Raw genomic sequence first — 24,647 nt, 5'->3', positions numbered from 1 at the left:
TTGCGCTGGGGGTCACTAAAACCGAACGAAACAGTGCGCTATTAACCGTAGCTGCTGCTGGTAAATCTTGATAAAAGGGGTTTTTTCCATTATTCGCAATCGCCATTTTGCCTCCCTAATCAGTATGACCGATGAGTGTGGGTACAACAACGCGTGGTTCAGTAAGCGTATTCAGTATATTATGGAGGAGTAGGTATGAATGATCGAGTGCCGCGAAATGTGTTTTCAAGATTCGAATAAATTGCTTCCATCGGTTTCCACGACTTTCACCAAAGCTGGTTCTATGTGTGCTTCAACTATGCTATTTAAATTCTTTTTATCGTATTCTTGTTAGTGTGCTCTTCGGAACTACTGTTTACCACAATGGGAAGCATCTCCACTATAGTACCCTTAAGCATTATGTACGATGATTTCGAAACAACTAAGTTTGGATTCAGAAACGTAAAAGTTGACTAATCCAATCAAAAATATAGTTTTATGCCAAGAGCGTGCCACAGCTGCTCGGTATACACACGATTAGTGAGTTTTTTTGGTTCGGTAAAGTTGTTAAACGTTATACTTCAGAAGCTCACTCACCTTGCAGCTCGCAAGGTTTAAGTTTTCCACACACAATAAGGGTAGAAAATGATATGTCTTCAAATTTTGGTAATTGTTTCGCAGTCCAATGGAAATCACGAACGTATTCCACACTACAAGTCGTCGAACTCGTTTTGCATCCCACTGCTGAGGCAGTAGAAAATCGTTGCATCTGCGCCCACAAAAATGCTCTAAATGCATTAGCAAAACAAACGCCACTTTATGCTTCTGTGCGCCAAAGTTGGAAACAGGGTAACCACCCAAGTTTTCCTTTCAAAACAGACTGGTAAAAAGCGAACTCCATAAGCCGGGAACGACGGAAAATTAGTGGTATAAATATATTTACAAATATCTACAATCAATGCAATACTTAATCCCTTTAATCCTCGCTATGTACAAATGATTTCAAAAGGCATTCTGTAAAGAGCTGGCGAAACTTATCGTTTTTAGAAACGCAGCGCGAACGTAAAGAGGCTTCTAGGCTTCTCTGTAGCAGCAGAGCAAAGGGACGTCGTCCTAGGTGAAGGGCCACTTTCCACTACCAACACATTATCACTTCTTTCATCAAACGCAATAGATAGGTAATTCGACAATAGGTGTTGCTTTTTGTTTTAATCTGTTTTCTTTGTTTCATTACCTTAATATTAAGCTGTGGATGTGTATATATATATATATGTATATATTAGTAATCACAATACGGTTTTCCCACTATTTTACTCCAACATTTGCAAATTCCTCCATCCGTTTGCTCGCAACACATTCAGCTCTCGGTTTACAAGTCTGCTTCGTGAAGATAAACGAGCGTTTTTGTGGTGGTTTTGTGGTGTTGCGTATGCCCACATGCATGTATCTATTGTTGGATTGTTGCTGATAGCGAGCCGTTACTACCTTCTCCAATCAGTTTCTAAAAGGATTCATACTTTAAGGGCTAAACGTTTCCTCCTAGTGGTGCCATTTTCTAGGGGCCATTAGTTCTGTATTCAGTTGCGCCGCGGCTTTGTGCAGTGATACTATTATCTATTGCCTACTAAAATATATGCTTTGTTCCATCGGTTTGGATTGCAGTTAACGCAGCGCGGTGTCAATCTACGCACGGCAAGAAACACTAAGTAGCGCCCGTCTGAGGTTCGACATTCCTCATACACATCGAAAACGATACCGGACCAGAGACAGACGGTTATAGGCTAAGTAGGTAAAGCTTTATAAGCCGCACGGTAGGATTAATTTTGCCCTGATTCAGAGTAATAGTAGTAAAACAGCTGCCATTTTCTATAGTGTTGAAAATAGTAGCGGCTATGGTTGGACAGCGACAAGAGCAATAGACGACAGTGTTCGTGCATGACTCATTTTTGGCTACGGGGGATTAAGTATGTTGGTTTTCTTTTTGCCTAACGATGAATAGCTACCCGAGCTTCTATTGCCGCCCGTTCGTTAACACGAAAGCATTCGAGTGGGGTTCCGAGAAGCATTTAGAGTGCGCCCCTGTTGTCGCAGCATGTGCAGCTACTAACATTCGGTTCATTCGGCTAGTATAAAACAGACGAACTAAACAAGTTCATTACATCTGGAATTCATACGGTTAAAGTACCTCCCAACGTCATAACAAATAATAAACGTTTAAATGGTTCAGATTTCCGCTTCTAACATGAGAATGAGAAGAATATAAATTTACGAGTTTAAGCACATTCGCTCTTCCGAACGATAGTAACAGCTCTAACAGCTACCGGCTCCGAGCGGGGCAAAACCCTACGAGAGCTCCCCCCGCGGGCTGAAGAAGCTCCAAGAGTAAAAATGCTACTGAGAATGTGTCGTTCGCGTGTAAGTACAGTGCTCCGTGTTTCAAGTAACGTTGACGCTCGATCCGTCCTTCCTCCGAGTGGAAAACACCTTCATTTGCTCCACAGGCTTTTTGATTGATCTTTTACATCTCTACAGACTTTTCTTTTAACCGCGCTACCACCTTACTGCCGCCCCTTTGGCTTCCCCTCCTGTGACCAACCACTGCGCCACAGAAAGGACAAGCACAAATAACAAACGAATTATTTAGATACCATCATTTAACTACCGTACGACTACTCCCACAGGAAAACGCAAACCAATTGAAGCACCAAGAGATATGGAAGAGCGAGTCGTTCTTCCGATCGGTCTCTTTTCGAGTCCCACACGCCGCGCACGGTCCCATGCCCAAATCGCCCAAACTTAGAGGTGCACTTGGAACGATTGGGCCGGTGGCTTCGGTGGGGAAATGAACGGATTCGTGCTATGTATTTCTGGCTTCGCCACGTCCGCCACCCATTCGGCGTCGAATGGATCGCCAGCGTTGAGCGACTTGGCGCGGCTGTGCAACGAAGGCGCACGCCTCGGCGATGGTGACACGTTCTTCACGATCTGTCCCAACCATTGCTCCGGCTTCGGCAAGGGAGAGACGGTTTCTACCGGAACCACCACACTGCTGCTAGTGGCGGCGGCGGCTGTGGTAGCGGCAGAGGGGGCTGCAATGGCTGTCGCAGTGGAGGAGTAATTGCTGCTACTGCTGAGTGTGATGGTGTTGACAGAATTGTTGCTACCAATGTTGTTACCTAGGCTGGAGGACAGGCTGGTTGGCGTTTGCTGTCTGTTCAGTGGCGAGATCGAGCGCGGCGGAATGGTCGGTACGACGGCTAGCGACTGTAGCGAGGGCGGTTGGATGATGGCTTCGAGCCCGGCTCTAGTAGCCGTCAGCCCGGACACGTAGCCGATTGCATTGGAGGAGGTGAACGACGATGGTGTCGCTACCAGTGCCGCGCTGGAAGTGATGCTCGTAGTAGTGGCCACCGTCGAGGCGGCGCCCGCCGATTTGATGTGCAGCTCTTTGCTGAGATAGAAATCGTCGGTATCGTTTTTGGTCAGCAGCGACAGGCCCTGGCTCAGCTCCTGGCACAGCTGGCTCACGGTGTCCGTGGGCTGTGGCGATACCTCCGGAATCGGCGACACGGTGGTGCGCTGCGGTGTGCCCGGTTCGAGAAATGCGCGCTGCCGTTCGGCATTGGACGGAAGATCGTTTATCCGCAGCGACATCTGCCGTTTGAAGGGCGAAGCTGACCCGATCTGTGTGAAGCCCCGGAAACTACCCTGGCGTTCCAGCATCGAGGGTGTGGCGTGCGGCCGCTCGATCGCAAACGGATTGTACGGTTTCGAAGCGTTGCTGTTTGGCTGTGGAGCCACCACCGCCGTATCCGTCAATCGTTCCGTCATCGTCTGCTGGCGGAAAGAGCCAGTGCGCGTGAAGGTTGAATTTTTCATGTCGAACGTCATCGTCACGCCACACTCCTTGTCGCGCCGCTGCTTGCGCTCCAGGCACACGGCAAACGCACAGCCCACGGCATGCGATAGCCGTTCGCCCGAGTCTTTGCTGGCCAGAAACCCGTGACACATCCACCGCCGCGTAGTACCGTCGCGGCAGATGTAGCTGAAGCCGCGCTCGTGGTTACGATCCGGTGCGCAGAACGATACTTTCTCGATCGTCTGATCCACGATCAGCCCCTTGGTGTCATCCTCGACCACTCGCAGCCCGTCGCCGCTCACATGCAGCTGCGCCCTTATTGCACGTCGCCGGGAGTTCTAAAATCGAGAGGAGGGAACCCATCAGTAGGCAACAACATGGGGACGCCGGTCGGAAGTGAATACTTACGCGCAACACCTTTAACGCTTCTTCGCACACCTGCATGCCACGAGATTCGAACACCTCCACGCAGCCGAGGTACTTCACCGAAAAGGTACAGGTTGCCGAACGGACCGCTTGCTCATCCGACTGCCACTGGTGTGGCTTGGCAGCCTCCGGTACCCGATCCTTGCGCCGCCGGAACGAATCACGAAACGATTTTCGCAACCGATCCATCTTCTTCGGCGACCGTTTGCTCTGTCGGAAGGAGGCCGATTTCTGTGCGAAAAACATAATAAAACGTTAGTACGCAAGAAAACCAATGAATAATTCAACCTACAGCAAGTTGTGTGTGCTAGTAGTAGCGAGATATGAGAGGATACACCAAACTTGATAAATGTGCTAAGGAATTCAGCATTCGAGGCAGTAGTACTAACCGTATTTTTAACGTCTCCATACGTTCCACGAGTGAACCCCCGTTCAAGGGGTTCGTGCGATGAATTGGAGTTCCCCATTGCGATATTCTATCACGCCCTTTCCGTGTGACGTGTTTGTGTTGTGTGTTTGTATGTAGCCCCGGGGTTCAGGATAACACCGGATTGACTACCGGATCTGGTGGTAACCTAGCAACTGGGCGAACTTTCCACGCCTATTTGATCGGTTGATTTGAAATCGTAGATTCGATCGAGGTAGTAGGGCCAGGGTAAATTTGTATATGCCGTGGCCGTTGTGTGCTCGCTTATCACTCGCGTTTACAATAACTGTACAGTTCGATAAGTAGTTTAGGTAGTGTTGTTGTGGCGTTCCACACGTTTCGATCGACACTCAGCGGGGCACATCACACCCCGGGGTGATGGTTACCAATAGAAACAACACTTCGGGTAGACAACAATCACACACATACGGGCGCGTATGTGAAGGTGACAACAGTGTGGATAAAAGATCAAGGACGGCTTGGTGGAATGCGGTGCGCTGTTGCGTAGTGCCGTCGAAGATCACCAACGTCCGCGCCGCAGGTCGACGATAGTTTGCACTTTAATTGACCCCAATGGGTGCCAATCTTTCGCGTGGTTTTCGCTGGAGAAGAAGAAGGTGCATCTGTTAGAGAGAGCTGGGAGCCGTGCGAGACACAGACGATCGTATATCAGAGAGGATTAAACGCAGAGCAAGAACCGGGCCGTGTCAGTTGAAGGAGAACCTGAAGGTGTGATAACATTATCGCAGTGTAACCGGTGTTTTCTGCGCTCCATTTTTGTACGTTTCGGTGTGCCGTATTCTAGCGATGTTCGTAATTAACATGCCCCAGTCCCCGACTGCTGAGACTTCATCGCGTGTATCACACAATGACGGCGGGATGATATGAGTAATCCTCGCGGCTCGATGGATTGTAGCGGCCACTAAATCAGAGCTGCCTTCACAAACAAGATAACCAGTGAGGCAGGCAGCGAGAGGGGGCTAAACAACAGCTTCCAAGAGAACTCCTCTACACGCATTCACAGGGCACGATCCGCTTGCGCATGCCACGCTGAGTCACCATAGTTACCGGTTGCGGGGTGATTGATAAACTGCATTTCGAAAGTCCCTCCATGGGGATGTGAGTAAATCCGTGACTCACTGACACTAATGCGCCACCACAAACCCCTTCGCTTTTTAGGGCTTTTCAGGCACCAGAAATCCGTGTTTTTTCTGCGTCGCTGCCAAAGAACCAAACAGCACTTCCGTCATCCACAGCCAGCCGGTCCATTCTTCTTCGGTAACGAGATGCAGCCGACAGCAATGTATTTTTTAATGTGAGAAAATTAAATTCAAATCCACTTTAAGGGCACTTTAGAACGAGAGGGCGGGTAGAAAAGAAAAATAAATCACACGCAAACCGGGCACGTACCCTGTACGGGTGTTACTCCCCTCACATATATGCTGCGTGCCTTTCTTGTTTTTCTTTACCATAAAAAAGTCCTCGTGATTTGTGTCCCAACACCAGGAGAGTCCTTCCCAGTTTCCGGGTCTAGTTTCCCCTAGTTTCCCCCAGTTTTCCCCACACACTCCCACACGAAAGTTGGCCCTCGGGTCGCGATGTAGTTTTTGTTCGGTAGTTAATTTGGGAACATTAAAAAAGCCACCGAAACTCACTTCTTCCCGCGCTCCAAACACGCACTCACGACCCTAGTCCGTCGCGATGACGGCCGTTCCGGTATTCTGGTGGTGACGAAGAAGCTGCTGCTGGTCTTGGTAAATAACAAAACAAAAAACCGCCCAGCAGCGGCCACCACATAACTGCGGTGCCCTCTTCCACGCGCTTTTAACTGAGCTGACGACCGATTCGATAATAGCGTCGCGCCATACACTCCGTTGTCGCTTGAGCATTAGGAACCACAGAGGGCACGGATGATGGAGGGACCGCTGACAAGCGGTGCGGGGTTCACCTCGGCACGAATACGCACGCAGCGAACGCCGATCGCTGGAAGAGATACGTGGTGTGTTCCAAAAGTTCTGACAATTTTGTATTTATGCGGACACTATGTATATTCGATTTTCATTTTTTTTCCTGGCGTTATATCACTCACTTATGGTGACAATATCGACCATTTGGAGTGATCAGTCAATTTCTGACAGCTGTTTTGTTTCGACGTGATTTGGCTCATCGGCGAGGTCGTCTTTATTCCTTTTTGAAATACCTTATTCCTATATATTCCTTATTGACTGCTCTATTTTTTGCCAAAAAAACTCATGATGCACCACGACTCTGCAATCGAAGAAAATTGTAAGCAAAACTGTTCATATTCGACCAATCTTGGCTTTTCGATGGTCACATCTCTTGTCCCTCTGAGAACATATTGATTCACCAATAAGCGCTGTTTTTTGTCATAATAGCTTCACCAAAAGCCACAGGCAAAATTTCGAATGCATCCCGTGCCCTTAATTTCGTCTTTCAAACAAAATTTGATAAACATTCTGTGTCATCCAATTTTTGGAAGAGACCAAAATCGCCGATGAGTCAAAACACGTCGAAGCAAAACAGCTGTAAAATATTGATTGATTACTCACAATGCCCGAAGTGGTCACCATGAGTAAGTTATATGAGTAGCAACATGAGTAGCACACCATAAAAAAACTGAAATTATAATTGAAGCACGTAAATACAAAATTGTCAGTACTTTTTGAACACACCACGTATACGCGGCGCCTAAATGGTGTTGGTGAGCGGTGCGCTCGGTAACGGTAACAGCAGCAGCTGCTTTATTACCTCCCAGGTAATGATTGGCGGTTCTCCGTCTCGCTCTTGCGATCCGTACCTGGGCTATTGCGGTTCGCGGCTGTCCATTTGTGTGTTCCGAAGGAAAATACCTTTGCTATCGACCAACCCGCGCTTGCAAAAACTTAGCTTTCCATTTAAGTAAACAATCCAGGCAACTTCAACCTACTTAAGAGGAGCGAATTGGGCGGCCCACGATACCGGCCTTTGACAAACGGATTCACCGTTCACTCTTCACTTCCGTTAGCGTACCCAAATTTGAACACTTATCTGGCCTAAATTTTGGTCAATCTGCTCACAGATAAATTCTTTCCCTTTTCAACGCCAGCTCCGAATAAGGCACAAAACTCCTCGCTCCATTCGGCGCCGGACACCGGACTACTAATGACACTCCATCGTCACGTCCGCCGCCGCCGCCGATAATGTGTTCCGGTTCGGAATCCCAGTCCAAGAAAAATAGGCCGCCCGTCGCATACCATTTGCGTAACGTGGCGCGGCCACGGCGATAGACGCGGCTTCGTGCGCCACGTTCTGGCCCACGCCACCAACCGTCATGGCGACGCAAAAAGGACGACACCGACGTAGCTCCTTGCGGTGGACCAGGCTATGGCGGGTTGCGAGCGCTGGTCGAGATTACGTAAAAGGCAGCCCGGTCGACGTGGCTGGCCAGCGCAACAACAATGTTGCTGCCGACGAAATCAATTCGCCGATTGCCGACGACCGAGACCGCCTAACAAATGGCTGCTGCTGCTGCTTGCGGTTGTTGGTTGCGTCGTTCTCCGGCGTTGATATGCATATGCACAGAGAGAGAGCAAAATTCACACGTTTCTTGTAATCAGCGCTGGCAGACGGAGCCGTTGCTACCCCGCTCTATTGCAAACTGCAATGGAGAGTCGGTTTAGAAGGTTCCAATGCCATTGGCTAGACTTTTTCGCCATCAGTCGCTTGGTAGTGGGTTTGGGTGGATTGCAAAACGATGAATGAAGAAAACGAGCTACACGCCAATTCGATTGAACAATCGCCATAAGGTGTGCATAGACTTTAGGAAACTATTGAACAGTAGTAACACGGATTGCTACCTGGCAAAGTCTTTGGGTTATTAAAAAAATCCCTCATGCAAGGATTACGAAGGAAAAAGATATCCCAGGAACAGCAAGACTCCTGTTTATTCCCCTGACAACAACAACACGGTCGAACAGTCCCAATATTCCAGGTAGATGGGTACAGCGTGCCGCATTTGATTAATCCTTTTCAGGGATCACCCAACTTCATTAGCAGAAAATTGTCCTCGTCTCCGTGCTCTTGTTCACTATCTGCGCCCGTTCGTTTGTCACTCTAGACATGAGACATTTTCTCGGGATTGGTGGTCATTCGCGTTCTCAGGGCCATATCTTGAGCTCGCTGAAAAACTTGACGTTTCCGAACTTCCCATGGACCTAGGCAGATCGCCATCACCGGAGCCCGAACTCGCGACAAGCTTAAGTGAATGGGGGTTCGTTAATTTTATATTTGGGGAATCACGAGCTCCCGCGCCATCGAAAGCCAAATGGAAATCCACCGACCGACCGACCGACCGACCGAACCTACTCATCAGCATTTAGTTCCCAGAGCGCGCCGCGCCGTTGCAAGTACGCACGTATAACAATGGCCACGTAAACCATTGGGCGAGAACAATAGTTCTGTTCGAGCCCCGAAGAGTCAGTGCCCTCTCTCGCACACACACGGGGCACACGAATTCGCACGAAAATCCCAATCCTAAATTCCCACACCCAGTCTTCCCGACCGTCGCCGAGAAGGTCCCCGACGCTCCGAGATCCGAGAAAACCCATCCGCAGCAGCAGCAGCACTTTCCCCTTCGAGACGCCGCTTCTTGCCCGAAAAGGGGGAACCGCGGGCCGGCGGGTCCCTTTCTTAGCGGCAAAACGGCAGCTTGGCGGTCGGTCGCCCCTCTGAGAACGAAACTAAACCGGAGAAGCAGCGGCAACGGCCGCGCGCATTCCTTTGGTCCTGTGTGCCTTTGGTGGCTCTGTGCTAATTTATGCCTGGGAAAATTTCACACTACCATCTTCTTCTGCTTCTCCGTCTGCTGGCCTTCGTCATCCCAATTTCTTTGCTTTCATCGACCCTGTTGCTGCTGCCGGTTAAACCGAAGCTGGACGCATTTTAATCAAACTATTGTGCTGATAATCGCCGGCGGGTCGCGGGAAGAATCGTGCGGAAACGCGCAAGAAGCAGGATCAAGATCACGGGAAGAGCTGAAGATAGGAAAAGCTATTGTTTCTGCTCAGCCGGCCGGCCGGCGATGTGGTTCACTGTCACTGAGACGAGTCAAAGTGGACGAACCACTACATGGGTTGCAGAAGAGCGAGAACCCCACAATTAAATGGTGATAGGTTCAGCATAATTATGGAAAGTCGTCGACAAGATACTAGACCGTTTTCCACGGTACTGGGGTGTTCAATAAGTTTTTTGCCACGATTACAGAGGGCGCTGCTATGAGCCTAATTTTTAGTTGATTGATAAACTCTTCATATGAACGTATGTGAAGTTTCATTTCAATCAGTCGCAAAGTCAGTTTTTAATCAGTCAGTCAGCATCAGGTCAGCATTTCAATCAGTCAGTTTTTACAAGACATTTAGTATGTCACAGTACACTTTACAATGGAAAAAATAAAGTGTTGTGCAGTGATGGAGTTTTTTTTTTGATAAACCATCCAAAAACAAAGGAAAAATAATGGACGAATGTTGAATGTGTATAAGGACTCTTCACCTTCAATTATTACATTAAAAGAGGGGTTTCTGAGTTTAAACGTGGTCGTACAATCCTTCCAGACGATCCATGTCAAAAACCGCCACAACATCTGAATCGTCACAATCGTCGAAAAAAATTGTCGTATTGGAAAATCGTCGAATCACTTAAAGAGATTTAGTATAAGGCCTAGCCATCTCATTGAGCAGTATACCTAATATTTTGACTGAAGTATTGGTTTTCAAAAAGCTGTTTGACATCAACTGATGACGTCATAATAGCTGTGGAAGCGTATTTTGAAGGCGTTACAGTTTTTCGATTCAGGGATGGAATTCTTAAACTGGAGTCTCGTAGGATCAGGTACATTGATGTTCAGGGAGGCTATACTATATATCAAAGTGAATTTCAAAGCATAAAAATGTATTTTTCTTAACGAGGCAAAGAACTTATTGAACAGCCTACTATATGCGGATAATACACTCCAGAAGGTCGGAACCAAGTATTGTTCGTCTAAACTTGAAGATCTTAACAAAACTTGGACTCTATCAAATATTGAAAAAAAAAGAATGTGGACCTCAACAGGCGAACTAGTAGCATTCAAATCGTATGGTTGTTGGGAAAGACTTTTTTCGACCAAAACCCACCAGAGCGCTCCACTCTAAATCACGATCATCCGGGGGCCACCGGGTAAAGAATTAAAATTTATCCAACACGATAATGACTGTCAGACAACACAGCAATATCAGAAGATTGCAATCGCACGATGGTAACATTTTTTACCGTTCCGCTCTACTGTGGACTCCCAGCTGGTTCCCATGGGGTCTCGAAAGTTGGCCCCAGGTTGGGCGCCATTAGCGCGCGTCATGTGGGCATTTTTCCTCGATTTTCGGAAGGTTTGAGCTCGGGGGCTGACCGGTACCGGGAAGTGATCGCGAACCGAGGACACCCGTTCTGCTCAGCGAACCACGACGACGGACACAACTCGTCATCCCATAGAGCACACAACACGCGGCTGGGAAACTCTCCTCGGTCGGTCTTACTTTCGTCGGTCGTCTGCATGGGCCACTGCGCGTCTGATGACACTCCCCAGTGCACAGTATGACACATTCGTTGTGCTTCGTTTCTTCTCTATTGCCGCAGGAAGCGCCGTACTTATCACCGGTCAGGTCAGTATTGTTGCGGCCAGTTTGTTCGCGCACACAACACCTTCCCACACCTTTGCGGGGCTCAACTCACCCAACTCTGGTTGCCTCTCTGGTGTTTCGGGGAATGAATTCCTCAACGATGCTGCTGCTCAATTAGCCGAATTTAGTCAGATTCCTATTTATGATCGTAAAGCACAGAACTCTTCCACCCGGGGAATGGTGCATTTTCCCACGATTAATGCGCACGCCACGTTTTGCTTTAATTTTCAGACTAAAATTATCATTTTCCTATCAAATAATGGCTTAATAGCGTAAGCACTCGCTCTTTCCCTCTCGTTATCCACCTCTCTACTGCTCTGTCGCTTTCTATCGCTCGCTGGAATCTCAAGCCTGGCCCTTTCTCTTTCTTCCGATGATAAGAAACGGCCCCAGGATCGAGGCACGTTTTCGCCATCGCCGATAAATAACAATATTAAACCGAGCGCGCGCGCGCGCGCACGTGTCGCGCCGCGTACTTCCGGATTTGGCACGCCGTCGGTCGGCCCGAGGGCCACAAGGAAATCCTTTCCTACTGGCGCGGCGGGTGATTCGAGCGCTCGTAGGGGGCGTCAAGAAGATAGTTAGGGCTGCTGCGTGCATTATTATGCTGATTATGCGATGGTGGCAGCGTCGTCGTGTCTCGCGCCGCTCCGTGGTTTCACGAAAGCCGTGAAACCGTGCTCGTGATCCTCGCCATATAGTTCGCCTCTTGGATTCTCACAGGACGTGAGAACCGGAGGTCGATACTTTAATCTAATCTCAATTACCCTCCCGTCTGGCATCAAGTATGCAACCGAGAGCATGGAAAAACAAATGCCCCTTCGCGCCCTGGGCTTTTCGTTCTTTATTCATCACGCTTTTTTGTCACTCCGACACCACAAGCGCGGTGGCCAGTACAGAGAACGGGCTCAGAGGGAAAAAAACCACTTCACAAGAGCTTCCCGAGAGCACCACTTTGGCGCGCGGAAGTGCTACGGAAACTCTCAGTTACCGGGCAGATTTAAATAGGGACCGGTATCGGCCGGAACAGGCCGGGAAACTCAGTATGGCACGTCGTAAATTTCGAACGAATTAATACCCGTGTCACATTAAGCTATCAATTCACAGGGCGCCCACGGAGAGAGGGCGAAAGCTAAGAAAGTAAAATCAGAAATTTGATAGTAAAAATACTGAAGACCCGGAAACCTCGAATGCGTAAGAAAGTACGCTACGCAACGCCACGCAGCGCGTAGGTTTTCCGCACCCGATCCGGAGGGAGTTCCAGTCCGATCCGATTTTCCATCGGCAAACAAAATAAATAAGCGTGGGAAATTCGACGGAGGGGTGTGCGTATTTAGCATCGATATCATGGGACACACGGGGAACGAGGGAAGCCGAGGCCGGGTCCGGACGGACGGCGTTCCTCGTAGAGGGGTCCGTCCGCCGAAGTGTTTCTGCTGCATCACTTTTTACCGGCTAATTATTGTAATTGTACGAATGTGTGAGGTTGTTGTGGAAGAAACAATAATGGGGGAGCTCAACACTCAACGGGTCGAGAACCCAATTGGGCTCACCCGCAGCAGCACCGGGGAACACGTAACGGTTATTAATGAGGTTGGTACTACTCGAGATTAATATACGATGGTTAATCAAACAAATATGTGTCACTCAAGTTGCCATTCCCCGGCATTCCAGCAGCATCGTGTATGCCACACTGAACGGTGATCTCACTCGGAAGGCATTGTATGCGAGCATCTTCCCACGACCCTCCGTCGTGTGGTTAATCAATCACTGGTCACCCGAGGGCGCCATTACTCCGCTTCTCCAGAGCGCCCCTCCAGAATGTCTAGGGCTCGTAGCAATCTGGAGCTTCAATATTTCGTTCGTTCACCTCGGGGCTGGCCCGCTAGGGGTTCCCAGCCGGTGGGTGGCCAGCAAGCCGGTGGGTGGTATCGACGCCCGCAACGATCGTACTGTTATGTGAGATGACAGAGCATTGACGCCTCCGCTCGTGGGCACCACGTGGTAGACACCACCGTATGTTCTTCCGTCCTGTGGACAGCGAACGGAGACGATTCTTCATTCAGACACATCCCTGGCACCAATCGGATGTGTTGGTTTGTAATTGGCTTCACCAGGGACGCTCTTCGAAGAACGTTTCCCACTTCCAGTCCAGAACCGGCCACAAGGCGTAGAGAGCGCGACATGTGCCGAACAAAAAGGTTCCGGAAATGAGGTCGAAAATCGTGACGGACGGATGGATGACGTTGCTCTGGATCAGCCTCGCTAGAGTTTGGACTGCATCACGGCGAATATCTTTACAAGGCTAGCCTCGAAACATTGCGGCCACGTAGTCCGTTTGGCGGCCGTGATTTATTCCATTTCCCGTTTTCCGCATTACTTTCCGATTGCTTTTGGGTCAAGCTAACCGTACACAGACCCTTTGCTAGTGCGAGGAAAGTTTTTTAATTCCTCTGCCGGAGCATCGGAGCTTCAATCATGTTTCGGCTCGACTCGTCATCCAAGGCCACAAACCCTACAAACGGAGCACAAATAGATGAATGAAGAAATTCGCTTCGTTACATGTGTTGTTTCTTCGTTAGACTTCGACGACCAAAGATGACTCATCCACCCTAGGGCTGGGGCTCTCACATTTTGGGCGAAATTTAGAGGAATCCGTCCTACCGTCGAAGAATCGATGAATCACCGAACGGTCAGCAGCAGGGCAATCTAATCGAACGGCCTTGTCGACGTGTCCGTTACAATTCCAGTCGTCGATTTCATCAATCCGACCTCTCCGATACCTCCTCCTCTGCATGGATGGTGGATTCGTTTGCGAGTTTGAAAGGTTCACCCTTTAAACCCCACGGAGAGGCCACGCTCGTTACGTGCTGCACAAGGCGTTAATTGTGTTAATTAAACGCTGGCACTGGATGCTAGTACTTGGCAACCGGGCCGTACGTACGTAACAACTCCTCCTCGAATTGGAGCCCACGCTATCTCGCATTAGAGGGTCCCGAATAGCTGCGCCTCGCGGGACGGACCGATACAAATGGGCGCGCGGCTCTGGGGACCGATCGGTCCCTGGTGGGACCCCGCCGTTGTGCGCGGATTGCGATAATTAATTCAATTTCGCCAAGGACAGTTTCGCCCCACTGGAGCGCACAGCAGGGCCAGTGTGGGACCCATCCTTCACACACATACCACCGTCGCTCTACTGTCCGATTAGTGTTATTCGATTATTGGAGCAGCGAGGCGAGAAAGAGTAAGATGAACCACTCCGTACGCTAGGAGGAGCTGCTGAAAGAGGTGTCAATCTGGAATAATTAAACTTGGATGGATGGTTTTTCATCGCCTTCAACGCACCTAATGAAAATTGGAATTAGCGCGGACAGTGTTTCCAAGATTTGTCGATGTGCAATGATTAAGACTCAATCATCAGTCACTTGGGCACTAAATGCAGGATTCAAGTAGAGGGCCATTTTATCGATTCTCTCGATTACTGTGCATATCCCTCGATAAAGCGTAGCTGACACACGGTAATAAAGTTGCCCAGAGAATAATAAATCCGTGCTATCCATTGCGCGGCCTAACGCCTAACGATACGCCTCGGCGGAGTACAGTTGCGTGGCGGATTGCAATCGCTGAATTGACCCAGAATCGCCGGCATACCGGCAGAGGTCCGTGCGTGAGTGCGCGGTCAAAGGAGCACGGCCCCAAGAGCACCGCTATTTAACCTTGGGGTGGCTGCCATTATGGCGTGGCGTGGGGAAGTTATTTCGGCCCTCCTCCAATAACCGGCTACTGTCCAGTGGTGGTGCTGCGGGCGCTGCTGCTGCTGCAGACCTAACTAGGACCGTTTTCCATCGGTTGAACACGTGCAAATCAGTGCGGAACCACTTGGCTTGGAACCATTGGCATTGGTCGGCCGGTCATGTTTTGCCCAGTTGTTGGCTAATTGTTAGTTTTCACGCTGATGTGAGGCCACCGTGAGGAGGTACGCTGTGTACTGTTGGAGAGCCAATGACGCTGGAAGGAACATGTACAATTGGTACGATTGTTTCGTTCAACGTTGTAAGTGCTTCGACCGACGGTGCATTTGAGACGGGCCGCTCATGGGCGAAATCGAAAGGACACGGTTCGTTATGGTCTGAGCACTCAAATTCGAAGACATATGTTTTCTGGGAATGCTTAAAAAAAAAACTGGAAACAGATGGATGTTCACGATACAGTGCAAGTTTAAGCGTCAGCTGGTGGCTCTGTGGTCCCAACTTCACAGAGAGACTTCCGTTCCTGTTGGGCATCAATGTGTGTTAGGGATCGTGAACGACACACGCGCCTGAGCGAGCGGCGCAGATGTTTCTTCAGTTCTTTATGAGCCTCATTTCATCCGTTTTCTGTTCGTCCTTCGTACCGGGGTGTACCATCAAAAATGCTTCACCACGTCCGTCCTGCAAACTATTTTTCTTTGCGGTTATCAGTTCTAAAATAAGAGCAAAACGCCAAAGATTATCAAGCGGCTGGGGGAGAAATGCAAAACATCAAAGCACCAAATGTTGACCAGTTTTTGCAGAGCTTAAAAAGGTTTAAAATTCGGCGTATTGTGTACAGTTACGAAACCTGCTAAATAAAACATGGCACATATAAGGCGGCTTACAACTTTGCCAGCTCCTTTTCGGGGACGAGCCTTTGATCCTTCCGGGAAATCCAGCCGGCGAGTTGATTCAACCGGATGCTATAGGTATCGCTAGACGCAAACATCCTTTCATGGACAGGTGCCGGGGGACAGTACTTTCACTCTCGATTTGCAGCCATTTTACGGCCTTTTCAATCACTTTTCTATGAACGGAAAACTAAGGGCCAAAACTGATGATTTCAATGGAATTGGCAATCTGCCAATCCGCGGTGTGTTCACGTGGGTACATTGAGACTTCTGTTTGCGCAAAGAATTTCACTGATTGAAACCATAAAATCATGCACCACACTCGCCAACACCCGAAGAAGACATATCGTTTGAAACTATTCAAAGCTAAAAGGCTGGAAAAATCATGCTCATGAGACAGTGTCCATATAATTAAATTTTGTTTGCCAAACGAAACCCGATTTTCGTTTTTCAACAGCCAAACGTGATATTTGAACAACTCTTCATCACTCTTCATCAACTCCTTTCTTGTTGCTTGGGTGAATATGGGTCTGAATCATGGGGCTTTCAAGGTGAGAGCATAAAGAGTAAACTCAACAAAGTGACGCAAACTTCACTTTTCGCACAAAGCAAGACATAATACCAAGAAACGCTTTGCTGATCGAACTGAAGACGAAAACAGCACACCAACAGCGACTTGAGAGGTGACCGAACGTAAAATACGTCTCCACCGACGACGAGCCAGGGGCGGACACAAACTGGTTTCCCGGACCACCTCGCGGACCAAGGGGCCCACATTCCTGTGTCTCGCGCCAGCGGTGGCCAGCAGCACCGGCCTAACTCGTTTCCACTGGATCATGCGATGAAGGAACGGCTTGGTGGTGCAAACCGAAGAGACCTTGCATTTGCTTTCGAGCCGTGTGTTCGTGTTTGTGTGGTGGGGTCGCTGCAGCCAACCCCAGAAACGTAACACCCCACCGTAGGGGGTTGGACATGGGGCGCGAACCGAACGACAAAGAAACCCGTTTCCAGAGAAAATCCGACAAGAACGTAACGGTTAAGAATTATCGCCCATGTTCAGAGGCGCAACGCATGTTTGAGAAACTGAGCGATCGAAACTCATGCAACACTAATTTTTCACACCAAAACCACACGAACTTTCGAAGTCTACCGCATTTCCAACTATAAATCACCAAACTTGACCCGGGTGATGTTGTGCTGATGCATCACCTGCTACACGTTGTATACTAATAACTGAACTGGCCCATGGCCACCCTTGGCCACCCGAATAGCCCGTAAAAGTTTGTTTTGCCCGTTTATTGCATTACCGAGTTTGATAGCTACCATTGGATGTAACGCCGAAAAACCCACATCGTTTGAGAACCGCGACTAAATTCCGAATTGTTTACGTAAGCCCAGCAAGCACGTTGCGCATTGCGCACTTGCGCGAAGTCTGGCGTAAACTCGCGCCGTATATTCCTGGATTCCATCAAATTGGCACCTGGTGTGCATGTGCGCACCTCATCTTAACCGGGTTATCAGAGCAAATAACAAGCGCACTGCACAAGACACAAGTAATCGGAGTGCTGGACGGAACCTCCGAACCTTATCATCGTCGCAGATTCCAACAGGTAGCGAAGAGGTGACCCGGAACGTCCAAAGATGAATCTTATCAAGACATGTTCCCCGAACGCGGATGGGGTGGAACGGTTTAAAGTGTCAACAATATTTACAACCCGACCCCTAGACCCCGGGGATGGGACGATCCGGGCCCCATTCGCGGACAAGATGATATGATAAGGCGTTATCCTTGGCGCGCAACAGGGAAATTACCGCGCACTGCGGGAGCAATGGTTATATGCTAACCACCCGATAAGCACATTAAGGGCGGCAATGAGCCCGGTTAGTTACAGGTTCATTTCACGTGCCTCTCCCATAACTCACTGTAAAAAATAACAAAATGGATCACCATTTTAATCTACGGTCACAGGCAAATGAAATTACTTTCGCAAAGCGATGTCATTATAGCCTAGCCTGAGTAGGCTTTGAGAAGGGTTATCCAAAGACATCAGAAAGCGTCTTTTGCGAAAGCGATCTATTTACTTACAGTAAAGTAGCCTTTGGAAACCTTCGGCCGCGGAGGATGTGTCGCCCAAAACCCTGGCACACGACGAACCAAAATCAAAGAAAGTTCGAAAGGGTCGAAAATGTCCGTAAAACGAAAAAATGAATGCTGTCCCATCCTAAGAGCGGCTTATGGGCTAAGGTTTAATAAATCTCTTCACCTTCTAGAGATTCGAACCCTAATGAAAGAGACGAAGAAGATTTTGTCGGGGAAACTTTTCTCATCAACTGACCGGCCTTCGGACCAGGAAATTATTCAAAGTTAAGGTCCCAACAGGAGTTTCGAGACACACGCTGACGCATGAAGCAAGAAAAGATATTCTTAACGTCCAGCATCTTACTACCATCGATTCTTCGATCATCCCACACACAGACTGGACTGGTGGACCGATATTTAAAAGGCAAAGTGCCACAACCCAACCGCCCGGAACCGCCCACCGCCGCTGACCAGGGGAGGTTGCGACGGCAGTTCGTGCCACGGAACCGGTTTGCTGCCGGAGCGAGTGAAAGACGCTGAGCCAGCCGAAACCTGCCGCGTGAGCATCGAGAATGAATGCGCCCGGCTCGGAGTTCGCGTTCCGTGATCCGCTCCGGGTCCAAGAAATCATTTCTAGTATCAGCTCAGCCATTGCAGACCTGGAACGTTGCTTGACTGTAAATTAGAACGATCCTCCATCACGCCGGCCGAACTAAAAATCGATTCCCAATTTCCGTGCCGCAGGGGCCGTAATTTCGCCGGTGGATTGCGTTCCGCGAATCGCGCCGCCGGAACAGCTAATTGGCCGGATGTGGGCGGTAATTTCGGATCCAGTACGCAAATGTAGACTGAAGAAGCGATCGATTCTCGGCACTTAGCTTGCAGCAACCCGCCCGTTCGTTAGGGCTGAGAACGGATCGGGGACGTAAGATCGGGTTGCCTCGGGTTCTGTTCCCCCCACCAATCGCTCCATCTCGCAGAGGTTCGCAGGAAACCATCGACACATCATCCGACTCTCGAGGTGGGGCATCGAACTTTTTGCAACAGGTTTTTCGCTGCGTCGACGTACACACGCGCACGCACACACATCTCTTCGGTGTGTTCCTTCAATCCGCCGTTTTTCTTTGGCCAATGCTCTGCGAAATGGAATGCGTTTCGTTACCTTTCGGTTGCAGTGAACTAACAAAGCTCCTTAAAAACTGATTGGACAAACGGATCCGTAGCACTTCAGCAGCACCAGCATTATGATTCCGGGGATGGCACTTCCGAAAATGACGATGCCAAAAAGGCGCTTCTCCGTTTTTCGTCAGAAAACGCGTTCACTGAGGTTTGCCGATCATTGAACACTTGGCACCGGGAACTGATCGTGCCGCACTTTCCGGGGTTCGCTGCTTGTGCTGGGCATGTTTACTGATGGTTTAACATTCGCACTCGATTCACCTTGAGAGAGACACCCGCGAGAAACTACAGCCGGGGCAAGGCAAGCAGAAACCACCATCGGCCGTTTGCCGTTCTTTCGGGAAGCAAACGAAAAAACTTTCAATGATGGAACTAACGTCAGCAATCACGGGCGATGACGCTCGGCGGCGAAACACTTCTCGAGCGCCACGCAACAGAAACCAGAAACAAACGGCACACTCGGCTTGTGGACAACCTCAACTCAAAACTCAACAAACGCGTTATTGTTATTATCTTAATTATAGAGACTGAGCTTGCAGCTTCTTTCGTCTCTCAACATACACGCGTTGTAACGGTTATTGTTGTTATTTAGAGATTTTGAGTATGAGGTGGCGTCCAAACTCGTTGTAACGGAAAATACGCCATCTTTTCAATTCTGTATTTTTTTGATTCGCGTTTCTGCGTTTTGCGTTCCCGGGCTCTGTTTTTCTCTTTCCTTTGTTTTTTCTCTCCGTATTTCTCGATTCTCTCTCATTTCTCTGCGTTTTCGATTTCTCTCGATGTTTGTTTGTGTTGGTGAGATATTGAAAGATCAAAAGAAGAGTATGAAAAACTAAAGAAGAAGAGTTAAGAACTAAAGAAGAGTTTTGTATGAAAATTTAAACCAGTTTCGTATGATAAAATAAACTTTGCATTTGCTCAACTATTCATACGAAAAAAGCGTTAAATTTTAAACTTACGAATTACGATTGCTGCGAGAGCGGGACAAGAAACGAAACAAAAACAAATTTGACACATGCAGTTTTCAAAGTGATTCGAATCGAATCTGTTACTTTTGTTAATTTGTTGCAAAATTTTGTTAGTTAGTTATTTTCCAAAGGAATCATGCAGAAAGAGAAACGTAGGTCGTTGAAGGTATGAAGTAATTTTAAGGTCACCATTTCGAATTTCGCGGTGTTTTTCCTTGCTCGACGGCCTTCTTCGAGTACTTACATCGCTTTGGCCGCTAATGTTGATAAAATTAAGATTTCTCAGATATTATCTATCTTAAATCTCTGGCAGCCACCTCTCGGGGGTATTTCATGATTTAATTCCACTTTACAAAGAAAATACTGCACATACATTTGGATCTAATAAGAACGATTATTGAAGCTTGTGAGTTCGGTGCGTTACTTAACCCATCGAAATTGATTGTAGCAATGTACAACGCTACCATTTATTTATTTATTCCTTTTTAATTATAGATACCGCCATTTGTGGTATTCAGCGAAGACGAGCTCGCGTTAATAGATCAACAAGTTTCAATTATTAGCTGAAAAATATTGACCATAAAACAGATCAAATTGGCCCACTGTAGTTTCCAGTCGATAAAACGATCGTAATCTGTCACAGGAAAAAGGCCACACGGTGCGCAAATCGGAGCGTAAAAATGTCAAACCGTTTACGCTTCGTGTGGCAGGTTTAAAATATAAAAACGAAATGTCAAACGCGTTTACATTCGTGTTCTTGGTCCGAGAAAACAGAAATCGAAGAGAAATAAATTGATTTTTGAATATTTTTTTCTGTTTTTTTCGATTTTGTTGCTGTACGAGCAAATAAGAACTTACATTATTCTCTGTTATCAAACGTTTGTTAACGGTTTTACGTGTGAAGCATACACGTTTTGACATAAGCGCAAACAATTTGGCATTTATCTGAAATGTCAGATCGAGTGTTTGCGCTTCGTGTGGCACCCCCGAAACAACTTCTCTGTCTCGCTCGCTCTTTGTCGACTCTTGAAAAAAATACGTTATCGTTTTATTTTTTATAAATCTTTTGCTCTCTTCTGTATAAATGTAACAAATGTCTTGCGAAAATCTTCGCAAATAAGAATTCAATCTGCGAACAGAGCAGAAAACGCAGAGCAGATGCAAAGCGACCTTTGACGTGTTACTACTTTTCAAGGAACCGGTACCCAAGCATTCGATTCGATGGCACGTAAAATATTAGCGCTCTGGGAATACGTGAATAAAGTATTATTTCTATTTGCGCCTTCTGTCTGTCTGGGGATTCTGAGACGCTCTGTTGGCGACCCAAAACTGCCACATTGGGCGGTCATAAAGGAAAATAATACGATAAGATAAATGGAAAATCACGTTTGCATTCAACAAACATCATTATCACCTTTGAAAACGTGCTGTGAAGAGCCCTTCAACCGGCCGTGTCCGATGTTAAATTTGCAACTTCGCACTGTAACAGAGTCACACCGCGAAAGAAAATTGTCTCAAATATCCTCGGATATTCTTAGAGATTGATACTAAGAATCACACACCCAAGAAAATGATCTTCATAAACTACATTTTAACCTAGTTTAGAAATTTTGATGATTTGAACCATCATTTCAAGGTTAGTCGAGAAAATGTCAACGATAGCAATCGCTACTTCAAGTTCGAAAATTTTATGACAATATGTAATTATGATTTCTACGCTCTGAAATTAATAACATTCTTTATCACTTACATTGTTTTTCATTTAATTGAACCCAAATCTACATTATGTACTTATTAGTGGCATCACGAATATTCTATTGTTTTTCCCAACAGCATTATACCACATTTTGTTTGGGGAGAGTTTAAAAATATGTTATTTCAAAATAACTAAAAAACTAAATTCAAACTGTTAAAACTAAACATAAAGTTCATGAAAACTATTCATTATTAATTCTTCTGAACCTCTATACAAAGCACAATGTCAACCCGAAAGAGAAACCTTTTCCGGTATCTCACATATCACGTAACGTTCATTTCGTCACGCACTTTTAACCACGGTTTGGCGGGCGATCAGTCGGATGGCTGGTTGCAAAATCTGATACTTGGGGTGCGGTATCTTCAATGCCTTATGGCTACGTTTACAACTGTTCTTCCCCCCACGGTAGCGCTTTAGAAACGTAGTGCACTGAAGCCAGGTATTGCCATGATGCATACCAAAACCCTCCTACATGGCAGAAACTTGCGCAAATGAACGAGAAAACATAAAACAGTAGTGCATAAAGGCAAATAAAATGGGTGCGACGGTGTTGCACCAGAGATCGTCTTGCAGTTGACATTGTAGTTTCGATTTCCAGTTCGTTGGGTAGGCCGGTTAAAACCTTGTGTTCGATTCGAAATTTCGTTCCTGATGATTCCAGTCGTCTGCATTTGGTAAGCCGCGTACCGAGCAAAAAAACAATAACTTGAAATTCCAAGCAGCATACAACGCTTCACAGATCGTGAAACATGGATGCACTAAGAATGTTCATAAAATTTTATGGATAGCAATGAAGCAGACCTTAAGCCTGCTTGCAGTAACGGCACAAGGGTTTACACGAAGTTACCATGCTGCTGCACCAAGTACGGCCAAAGCTGGTTGAATGGTTGTAACCGAAAACGGATCCACCAACGTCGCGATGGAGGATGCAGACGTATATGCAACCACCAGAAGCTCGATACGACTCTGCAACGTCGAAACGTTCGTCAGCCGAAACGAGGTCAACGTGATTACACAATTTGAGCTGCAGTGTCGCTCGAAGTATCTGCTACTTCGAGCCAGAAAGCCACCACGCTGCAGTTTAAACCTGAAAAAGTATCTCCCACGAACATTCGGTTCGCTCCACAATGACGCAAGTCTGTCGGCGGTTGTTCTTAGAGGTTTTAACGTGAGCTTAATGGAATAAGTTTTGGAAGAGAACAGAGTAAGGCCACTCAAGTTGGACAAATTCTTACGTTGCTTCTGAAAGCTTCGCAACATCATTTGACTCTAATGACAACGTGGTTCTACGTGAAAGTTTGAGGATTATATTTATGCGCGAGAAAACACGAACTCGAAGATGATTTAAAATTTTTCATCTAACGCATTTAACTTAATTCCCCATCGTTTGATTCTTGTTCACAAGATTCAATTAGATTCTGGTTGATATGATTTATCATTAAATAAAATCAACCATCAAGCTCCCCTCCCAAACAATTTGGGCACGATTAATATCATGTTTAGTCGACCCATTTAAAGTTACTGTGGGAATCGGAACTGAGAACGACCTCCTCCCAAATTACATAACTCCGAGAAACCAACAATGGCCGCCCGCCAACGCCAGAGGGTCCTGAGGCCGGCGTTTGCTTCCGTTTTTGTTGAATTTAGCGCGGATTGTCCGTTTGCGATTAGTTGTGCCAGCGTTGCCATGCCTTTCGCAGGACATTCCCTTTTTTTTGGTTGATTTGGTGTATCCTCTCTCTTTTTCGCTCTTTTCAGTGCTCTTTGTATCTTCCGCATTGCAAAGCTGTCGAGTATGAAATATCGTGCGGCAAAGTCCATCACTCACCTGACCTGTAAGCAGCAATCGTTGATCGTTATTACGTGGCACACCGTCAATGAGTCACGTTATCGCCCGCCTCTCGAATCGATACCCCGATAACAGCAAGTGAAGCGGCCTGCAAGGTACTCGCAGTGCATCGAATTCCCCAGCAAAAATGGAAGCAACCCGTGGCAAAGATGACGATGCAACACCACCCAAAGGGGAGCTGATAATTGGTATCACTGATTAAACTGCTGCTGGTTTCTTTTTCTGCAACTAAGGATGGGCCTTCGGAGGGGCCGATAAGGAAGGTAATCTGTATCACGGTGCAGAGCAGCAGTACGGTGCTGGAGATTGTGTTTCGTTTTCTCTACGCTTTCTCACGCGTTTTCACTCGCGCGATGGTTTTAGGAAGAAAAGCGTGGCATCTTGGCGGCCCCGTTCGCGGGTCAGGTGCAAATTAAACGACGAAATTTCACTTTTTTCCTTTTCACCGGACTTATTCACCTGACGCACTGTTGGCCGGTTCCGGGAGGTCGTCAAAGAGCTTCAGCGTCACAGTTACTGGTTTGCTTTCCACGCTTCGTCATTTTCCAACAAACCGCAGGGTGCTTCGATTTGTTGTTTTTCACGTGCGCCACACACAAACACACACGCTGACTTGATGTGCGAGCGAAGATTTTCCAAAGGTGAAACTTCAACCCGAGCCTGCGACTGGGTGTTGAGAAATTTTTTCGCTTTCAGCTCACGCTAACGTAGTGTGCTGGGAACCGATATTGTACCGCGTATCCGATATCGAAAACACCATTGTGGAGCCTTA

The 24,647-nt window shown here is 47.6% G+C and overlaps 1 protein-coding gene across 2 annotated transcripts; it reads right to left on the bottom strand.

The window, feature by feature from the left end:
• Positions 1-1,052: 1,052 nt before the first annotated feature.
• LOC131208396 (protein numb) lies at positions 1,053-23,988 on the bottom strand. Of its 2 annotated transcripts, none has more exons than XM_058201133.1 (3): positions 23,855-23,988; positions 4,247-4,495; positions 1,053-4,176 (listed from the first exon to the last, which is right to left on the bottom strand). In XM_058201133.1, exons 2-3 carry the CDS (start codon positions 4,451-4,453, stop codon positions 2,776-2,778), a joined length of 1,608 nt encoding a protein of 535 aa, XP_058057116.1. In that variant the 5' UTR covers positions 4,454-4,495; positions 23,855-23,988; the 3' UTR covers positions 1,053-2,775. The 2 variants fall into 2 exon arrangements, with proteins under 2 accessions (XP_058057116.1, XP_058057115.1); XM_058201132.1 differs by lacking the exon at positions 23,855-23,988 and adding an exon at positions 4,654-4,796.
• Between the last annotated feature and the right edge of the window lie 659 nt (positions 23,989-24,647).

Source organism: Anopheles bellator, chromosome 2 (assembly GCF_943735745.2).
Source record: "Anopheles bellator chromosome 2, idAnoBellAS_SP24_06.2, whole genome shotgun sequence".
NCBI classification, from domain to species: domain Eukaryota; kingdom Metazoa; phylum Arthropoda; class Insecta; order Diptera; family Culicidae; genus Anopheles; species Anopheles bellator.
The sequence above is the reverse complement of the archived record's forward strand: the minus strand, read 5'-3'. Positions and strand labels throughout refer to the sequence as shown.

What these genes read in the sequence shown, in the direction of transcription:
- LOC131208396 (XM_058201132.1), bottom strand. Translation starts at nt 4,731, where the DNA reads ATGGGGAACTCCAATTCATCGCACGAACCCCTTGAACGGGGGTTCACT. An exon ending in ATGGAGACGTTAAAAATACG is followed by an intron (nt 4,496 to 4,653) that starts GTTAGTACTACT and finishes TTTTTCGCACAG; the next exon opens with AAATCGGCCTCCTTCCGACA. An exon ending in AAGCGTTAAAGGTGTTGCGC is followed by an intron (nt 4,177 to 4,246) that starts GTAAGTATTCAC and finishes TCTCGATTTTAG; the next exon opens with AACTCCCGGCGACGTGCAAT.